The 9,359-nt window shown below is 44.5% G+C and overlaps 1 protein-coding gene across 1 annotated transcript in view; it reads right to left on the reverse strand.

Moving 5' to 3' along the window:
- Nucleotides 1-9,359, reverse strand: part of SAMD5 (sterile alpha motif domain containing 5) — a 62,448-nt gene that overhangs the window by 52,629 nt on the left and 460 nt on the right. Inside the window, 1 exon segment of the mRNA XM_027774385.1 lies at nucleotides 9,150-9,359. This exon segment is cut by the window's right edge and continues 171 nt beyond it. Coding sequence (XP_027630186.1) covers nucleotides 9,150-9,359 — 210 coding nt within the window.

Raw genomic sequence — 9,359 nt, forward strand, 5'->3', positions numbered from 1 at the left:
AAAAAAGTTTCAGGAAAAAAAATATATCTATTCAATGACTGCAGTAGGATATGTAGCCCCAGCTAGGTGCTACTTTATAGGATGCGTAAAGTTAGACTTGTGTTCATGGAAATGTGTATGTCACCTGTGTTTGCTATGAGGGTATTTGGATTGATTAGGGTCTTTGGTGATTCAATAAAATGTGGGGGGAAAACAGTATAGAAAGCAAACGTAGATACCAGAGACAGTGAGGGAGGAGAGTGGGAGATGACAGAGGGTAAGAGATAGGGAATCCAGGATGGGGGGAAAAAAAGCAAAACATACAGAAAACAAGAAATGGAAGATCATTTGCTGACAATAACAACAACAAAAAAAAAAGAATTGCAGTTTTAGCAAAAAAAAAAAAAAGTCTTATTTGCCCTGGTATACTAAGTGCGGACAAGGCTGGGGGCGGGGGGCAGCCTTAATACCACCACTTCTACCTTTGACATCTTTTTTCACTCAAGAGAGGGAAAGGAAGAATGAGCACAATGATGAGTCCTTACAACTTGATCGGGCAGACTAGGGAGACAGTTTCCCAGGAACAGCAGGACCAGCGGACGCAAAGCCCTGAGAACACCATCACAGCACGCAGGTGTTGATCAGCACAGCGTGGGCAGCAGTTTACCTAAATCCTCCCCTTTCGGGCCACAGGCACCTTGACACTATCTACTGGGAGAGACTGGGACCTGTGGCCTACTCTGTAAATACATAGGGATTTGATTTTTATATTTTAAAAAGTGGTTTTGGAGAATTTTCATATTTACCAATGTGAATATGTACTGGAGCATATTTTACAGGTTTAAAAGTAGGAAAAGGATTATACGTATTATAAAATCTAAAAACCAGTTTACAAGTCGCACACGCACAAAGCCTTACCTTGTCAGATTCCATTTCCACATCTTACTGAATGTCACTACTCTTAAGCACCTGATTTGATTCCAAATGACTGTAGCTGTTTACCCCAAATGAGGTCCACCTGAGAATGACGGTGGAGCAGACAAAAGATATTTCAGTGAGTGCCACAGGCACCATAGTTCTAGAAACGTTTTGAGTAACAGCAATGCAGAATCTTCCAAGTGACTGTTTTCCAGATTAAAAACTAATTCCTAATATCTAAATTTTGATACCCTTACACATTTAAAAGTCATTTTCATTATATCCTCAAGCACACAGAAATTCCTGAGCACTGCTTATAACAAAAATCCATCACTGATTTATTACCAGACCCCCACCCCGTCACCAGGAATGAGACCTGTGCCATCAGGCTCTGTGTACACAGCTGACACATCACTATTCTGATGGAGGCTGAGGTCCAAGCAAACCTAGTTACAGGAATGACAGAGACTAACGTGGGTGAACACACCATGAGCCGGGCTAGTCATCGGGCAAAGGCTTTTTTTTCTGGACACCAGTTAGTAAAGACCATTGAGAACAGTTTTCTTTCAGCCGGCGAGGCCAGCAAGACACCTCCTCTGACCTGTCTCAGGGATATATCATCTTTCCAGCCATATGCCTTAAGGTAGTCTGCAGGGCCCTTGATGGCCTTTCCCCTCCACACTGCTGACACCGTAGTATAGTAGTTAAAAGCACAAGCTCAGAACAAAACTGCAGAGTTCAAGTCCCTGCTCTGCTACAGGCTAAGTACCTTTGCTGTCTGGGAAGTGGCAGCTTGAGAGACTACCTGTTAGGGTTGTTATGGAGATGAAATAAGTGAACACATCACCCTGGTCCATTACACTGATGACATTATACTGCCTGGATTTGGTGATCATAAAAAGTAACTACCAAAGGTTTGTTGGTAAGACATTTGAATGTCAGAAGGTAAGAAAGAAATACAACAAACAGGGGCATTCTGCCTCCGTGAAATTTCCAGGGGTCCAGCAGTGTGGGAAATATCAAGAGATTTACTGTAAGGTGAAGAATAAGTTATTGCACCTGGCCCCCTGCAACAACTAGAAAAGAGTCAAGGCCTTGTGAGCTGCTTTGGATTTGAGGCCATACATTTTTTCATTTGACCGTTTATTGAGTGACCCCACAATCTGCTAGTTTCAAGTGGGGCACAGAATAAGACAAGGTTCTCCAGGCCACTGCGCCAGCTGCTCTGCCACTTGGACCGTGTGAGCCGGCAGACCCCATGGTGTTGAAGTCTCTATGGCAGACAGAACTGTTACATGGATTATTTTTTTGGTGCACCCCTACAGAGGAAGCACAGAGTAGACACTTTAGATTTTTAGATCAAGGCTCTGACAATACCTTAATCTTGGACTTCCAGTGTTTACAACCAAGTGAGACCACATTTTGTTGTGCTTAGCACCCAATCTGCAGTACTTTGTCATGGCAGCTCTACGCAACTGATACAAATTTTGGTGTACTAAGTTCACCAGTGTTAGCTCATCTCATCTCCATGACAACCCCACAAGGGGGTCACCAGTGTTGCCACTTTTTATGAAGGACCCAGAGGTTCCTAACACGAAGCAGAGCAGGACTTGACCTCTGCAGCCCGGTTCTGAGCCTGTGCTTTAAACCACTACACTACACTGTCTGAAGGGAGTACTCGGAGTGCAAAATATGGTTCTGGACTGGATAAATTCCATAGGCTTCCATAATACGGAAATCAGGTGTTCCCAGTGTGGGACATGGGCTCTGACAAGGCTGGCAACACCTTGCTGAGAAGAGCAGGTGGTAAACACAGGAAGAACAGGTAACCGCCGTTGATTTGAGAGAGGTCAATGGCACCAATAGCTGATAGTTCATAAGTGATTTTCTTTGTTAATGGGGGCCAGCCCTCCAGCATGACCTGGACTTGCATGATCCTAAGAGCGAGCATCTCCTTAAATTTCATTTTGGGTGCTTCACTTATCTCACCACTGCCCTGGCCTGCTGCAAGACATTTTTTTTTTTTTTTAAAGGGATCTTTGCTATAGGGCACGTGAATTCACCGGAGAGACAGAAAGCAAGAAATCACCCCCTAGAGGAGATGGCCATGCCACACTCTCTTCTCCTCCATTCTCCTCTCGGGATCTTGGGCATGCACACACCCCTGGCATGAGTTTTAAGCCACTGGGTCTGGGACTTGAACTGCGGTCAACTATGTGGGAGTCCAGTGCCGTAACTATTATGCCATCTGCTGGTCCCAAGATGTCTTATTTTAAATGTCCTACAGGAGTAGAAATCTAATTCCCAATTCTTTGATAACATTTAAGGAATAAACATATTTTGATTTTAACTTTCAACATTAATAATCTTTACTCAAGTTTTCACCAGAGTTGATCATTTAAAAAAAAAAACATTTAAAATGAACAAAAATGCAAAATTCTCTACTCTCAAGTTTCCATCAGAGTTGATCATTTAAAAAAAAAACACTTAAAATGAACAAAAATGCAAAATTCTCTACTCTTTGATGTTTGTAAATTTATACGCAACTTCGATATGGTGCAACAACTATGTGTCAGGCACTGGGTTAGGCCCTCTTTATAAAAGAAGGGACCATGTCTGTCTCGTTCTCTGCAGTCGAAACCTTAGAGCCTAGCACATGGCCTCTGTTACTTGTTAAATAGAAGGATAGACAGATGGATGGACAGAAGGGCAGATGGCAGAGGGTCCACTTATGTGGAAACTCTACTGTCAGTAAACTATAAGAAACATAAGAAAAAAAGTGCCCCAGTATCTCACCTCACCCCCAAAGGCTTGTCTCCTTCTTTCCTTTCTTTCCATGGTATTCCAGTCAAGGACTAGAAATAAACGTTGCCTAGAAGGATATAGGCTGAAGCTACTTTAGTATATTGACCAAGAAGCCTAGAAGGATCTAGGCTGAAGCTACTTTAGTATATTGACCAAGTTAAAAGAAAAAAAAAAAACCTGAAGTTTCCCAGCTTCCAATCTGTCCCTGGTAATGTCACAAAGACAGAAGAAATTCCTGGGAGGAGGAATATTTATTGTCATTTCAGCCTTTGCCAGAACCTGAGGCAAAACTCCAAAGGACACAAACATATCGTTGCCAACCTCTTTTTCCTTTTAAAATATTTCATCTCTATCCTCCATTCTGGCCCCAGACACAGCAGCCTTCACACTGCTTCTCCCTTTCCAAGTTCCTGCATCCAAGGCCGTCTCTCCGGAGAATTCATAAATAGCCTTATTACCACAAGAGTCTGGTTACTTAATTAAATTCACACTTAGATGTAAATGAAGATGAACATTCCTACAGCATTATTAAATAAGGCTGTACTAACTCAAACAGCTTTAATTGGTAGAAATGGCAAGGAGAACCTTCCCAGGGAGAAGTCTAGAAGCTTATCCACCCACACTCTGCCCTGGAGGCTGCCTTCTGCTTTTCCAAATGTGCTGGAAAACACAACCCCATATCCTGCACACCTACTACAACTCCCACAAGAATTGCCAAACTTCATGGGGCTCAACAAAACCTCATGCATCAACCTGGCACCCTCAGCAGAGGTGCGTGGATAGCAAGGGTGTCTCCTGTGTGCAATCATGTATGAGCCTATACATTCTATTGTGTAATGTTTATATTTAGGCATAGCTATAAACATCAGATCATAATATCTAATATTTGCATATTAACCCCATATCCTATTTAAACCTCTAATCTTCCGATTCTCCACTAGTTCCATCTGACCAGATAGAGAAATGAGAGCTCTTCAATGAAACCCTTCAAAAGACAAAACTTTTTGGGGTCAGAAGGTGGTATGGTGGTTAATGGTGCTGGACTCCCACATGGCTGAACGCAGTTTGAGTCCCAGACCTGGCAGCTTGCTTTCTCACTGCCTTACCCGCTTCTCTCTCTCCCCCCCTCTGTCTCTCTCTGTTCAAATTGAAATAAAAAATAAACTTCAATAATAATAAAATAATTATTTCAAAACCTTATTGAGCACCCATGTTATACCGCAAGTAGAAACGTTTACACCTGATCTCATATGAGTTGCATCAAAATGCTACAATTCCAAAATATCATATAAAATTGCCTTCAGGCTGTGTGCATACAGTGTATATGAAACACAAATGAATTTTGTTTGGATTTGGTTCCCATCCCTGAGATACTTCATGCATATGCAAATATTCCAAAATCCTAAAACACGTCAAACCCCAAGCCCTTCCGATCCCAAGCATTTTGGATAAGAAATGTGTTGCAAAGTTTCTTGATGGTGTACTGGCTACTTCTCAGGGACATAGTTCCACTTCTGTCCTGCTTGACTGGGATCTGACCTGAGCAGTCTCTCCCCCCGAAAACTTCAGTTTCCCATGGCTTCCAGAACCTCACTTCCTCCTGATTCCTTCCTTCCTATGTTCTCCAGGGTTCAGTCCTAGTCCCTTCCCTCTGCTCCCCTACAGCTCACTCAGTGTCTTCAAGGTGTCAGTAACCCCCACTTCAATATCCTTTGCCCCAGGTGTCACCTCTGCTCCCCTGCCAACTACATTGACAAAAGTATTTTGAAATTCCCCAATCCACAGAAGTCAGGCCACCAACATCTCCTGCACAGCAACAACCTCCCAGTTGTCAACTGCCTCTGGACAGGATCTGTCAACAATTCCCTTCTGCTATTGAGATACTCTCTGAACTCCCTAACATGACTTCAAGGCCATCCAGGACCAGCCATTGCCCATCCCTCCACCTCCTGCCACTTTCTCCAAGCATCAATGCTGCAGCAGGGCTAAATTTCCTGAAATTCCCATTTCATGCTAAACTTGTCCCTTTCTTGGCCTTAGCACACAGCATTCTCTCTACCTAGAACACGCTTCACTTGAAGACCCTGCTTTTCTTCCAGCTAAATCCACTCAAGCTGCTCATGGCATCATGTGCTTCCCATCAAATCAATCAGCATCAGGACCAGCAGTTGGCATGATGGCTATGTCACTGGACTTTCATATAGCCAACTGTGGTTCGAGTCCCAGACCCGGTGGCTTAAACTCACACCAGGAACGTGTGCGCGTGTGCCCAAGATCCTGAGAGGAGAATGGAGAAGAAGGGAGTGTGGCGTGGCCATCACCCGGGGGGAGGGGGGGGCGATTTCTCACTTTCTGTCTTTCTGGGGAACACACATGCCCTATAGTGAAAACCTCATTTAAAAAAAAAAAGTGCAATCAGCATCTTCTCATTACTGTTCATTCTATTTACGTCTTCCCTACTTGATCCCAAGCTCCCTGAAGGCAGGGATTCTACATCCTCCAGTAACCTGGAGCCCAGCAGGCGGTATGGGTGGCAAAAAGAAGGCAGATTAAAACAAATTATATATATTTCTAAATATTTTTATTCCCATTTCATGAAGGTAGAAATCAAAGCTGTTAGAGAAATGAAAGACAGCCCAGAAGAGAGACTCATCCAGTGACATCAATTTCAAGCTTGGTGCTCCACAGGCTTTCTTTAGAAAACAAAGAGAAACTCACTTGTTACTTACATTCTAGCTGCTGATCTCTAAATTGGCCATCCTAACTGTTACCACAGCAGAGCCTCAATCTTTTCAGGTGATTACTGGGAAAATTCCTCAGCTCGCTTTCCTTTGTAAAACACTCAGAATGACTGCCTTGGTCACCCTTAGTATAATCCGCTTCTAAGCCATATAATCTCCTCGCCAAAGGACAAAACACCAAGATCGATGATGCAAATGACCACAAAGGAGATGGAAGCTCACCCTATCAAGCAGAATTCCAAATGCACATAGTGTGAATATGACACCTTCTTATCATGACAGAGCCAATGAGCCTGGAGAAATGATCATGTAGATTTCATCTTACAGAAAAAGTCCTACCCCTGATCATGAAGAAACAAGCTACATCTGGAAACAAATTCTTAAATATGTTAAAATCTAAAACAGAAGAGGCAATGCTCATATGAGCAACCAATGCAGACAGACCAACATGATCTAATCTACATCCACTTGTGTGCTCAGTTTCATGTACATTAATTATATTTTCATTTCTATCTCAGTTTGCATTATTCTTTCTTATAATAAATTTTGGGCTCCAGTTTTTGGTCCCCAGGTGGGGCAACGATGAACAAGGTAATGAAAATATTTCTATTTCCATTTTATTCTTCCATAAGTTTGTAAAGGAGAATGAAATATACATAGAAAGTGAATTGGGGCAGATCTTTATCATCAAGCATTATTGTTACAGAATTCATAGTTGACCGAAATAATTCTTTACATGGAAAGTAAGTAGTACTACACACAAGCTGAATTTTTCTCATATAAATTGCATTTAAGCAAGGACACAATATCATATTACCTACTGATCTAAGAAGGAGCTCACATTTGAAAGCCCATGTCCAAACAGTCCCGTCCTTAAAATCCTCTTCAGCTTCTAAGTTTGATATTTAGGTTGTCTTTCTTGCTTTTCAAAGAATCAGAGCCCACATTTGTAACTTAATGCCTACATGCTCACCTGGAGGCCACAGTCTTCCTGTGGTCTCAGCCATCCTGCATGGCAGGTCCCTAAAGACAAATAAGCCCTAGAAGCACAGTAAGCTCTCTGCATTCCTTTCTGGCCAGGACTTGAACTATGCCCTCCTTTTGGGTCCTCATGTTCTCTCCCCCTAAGCCTGGGATGTTGAGACAAACACCCAACTGACTTCCAACTCCTTTAAAGTGCTGCGTCCAGGACAGAACCTTCCTATCAATGACTGGAGTCCCTTCCTTTCCCAGGAGACACTCCTCTGACTCCACGTGCCTGGGGAAATCGTGCCCTCTCCTTTCCTGCTCCCAGCTCACATCGGTAGCACAGCTGGAATGGGTAACCAGAACATGTGTTTAATTTGCAGACTGCCTTCCTGCCCTGCCCTTTATATCATCTTTATAAAACCAATTTACACTCTCAAGGAGGTTATGTGAACTGCCTACTTTACCTGCAAGACAGCAGATGGATAACAGTAAATCCCTTACTTCTCTCTACCTAGACATCATTGTCTACTTTTTCCAGAGTTTTCCCTTGAACTTCCTTAAAGCCATGCATGATGCCTTTTACTTAATAGAGGCAATGTGAAGGCCCAGGATGCCCACACAGCACGTCAATCACCCACATGCCTTATGATGGGGTTCTGTTTATCCTCCCCACCTGCTGAGTATCTTCACCATCATTTTCTCCCCGCCTGTCTCTAAGTCCTGATTCCCCAGCTCAGGTATTCATTTGCCTGTGTAACTCCAGGCAATGCTGAGTCACCTGTGCCATCTACCTCCCCTCAAGGGAGGACCCCTCTACCTGACAAAATCCTACACCAAGGAGACCCAGAGCTAGGAGCAGAGCTGTCTGCTGTCTGCTAGTGACTCAAAATCACTCCATATTTCAGCCTTCTTTCATCAGAGCTTCGGAGCTTCCAGTCCCCTTCCCTGATGCTCCTTCTGCAAAGAATTCCTCCCCAGGCAGGGGCTGAAACATGTCACTTCCTTGTGCTGTGTGTCCTCCTCTCCTAAATGCAAGCCCACTCAGACTTCCTAGAAGACACAGCTGTACCCACTTCACGTCGTCCAGATTAATAATAAACCACATGGCTGACAGCACAGACCTCCGAGCACACCTGAAGCCCTGTTATCGCCAATGTTTTCAGCACCTGGTTACTCATACTTAGGTGAAGGGAACGTCACTCAAATTGGGCGACACGTGTCTCATATTAATGGCACAGGTCTCAGTTCTGCAACAGTGCTAGGATTCAATTGCATGGGATTGAGAGCAACCGGGCAGGATTTCCCACTCTTTAAAGAGAGTTCGATCAATTCCCTTGGGAGTTTCTCCAACTCAAAAAAGTAAGGAAAATAAAGTTTAAAAGGCAGGTCGAAAATAACGATGAATCGTTGTTCTGGTACCTTCCACCCAAACACAGCTACCGAGGGCATTACAAATTCCCTTTTGTTACTGTCCGGCTCCTAACAGGTGAGCACCCGACAGGCCGAGACGTGGTTTTACTTGAGAGGTAACATCTGGGTGCGGGATCTTGTCTTAGAAACACTGTGACCCGTGAACGGACTGTCTATAGTTCTTGCTAACACTGAAGGAAAAGAGAAGAGAGTCCCAGACATCTAGGCATCCTGGGCTCCCCGACGTCACCCAAACCTCAGCAGAAGCTGCCGGGCCGCGTCCCCGCCCGCCGCGCGCCCCGGGCCGCCTGGGCGGCGCCTCCTTACCTTGCGGGAGTACGGGGGCTTGCTCAGGTGGATGCCGTCGCGGACGAGCTTATCCCTGATCATGATCTTCAGCTTCAGTTTGGGGTAGCTCACCAGCTCCTTGCTAAGGGAGGCTGTCGTCTGGCCACAGGGGTCTCGGTGTGTTCCCTGCGCCAGGCCGCCGCTGGACTCCCCCCGGCGGACGGGGGGGGCGGGGGCCCACCGCGGCGG

This window comes from Tupaia chinensis, unplaced genomic scaffold, assembly GCF_000334495.1.
Source record: "Tupaia chinensis unplaced genomic scaffold, TupChi_1.0 Scaffold000427_1, whole genome shotgun sequence".
Taxonomy (NCBI): Eukaryota; Metazoa; Chordata; class Mammalia; order Scandentia; family Tupaiidae; genus Tupaia; species Tupaia belangeri.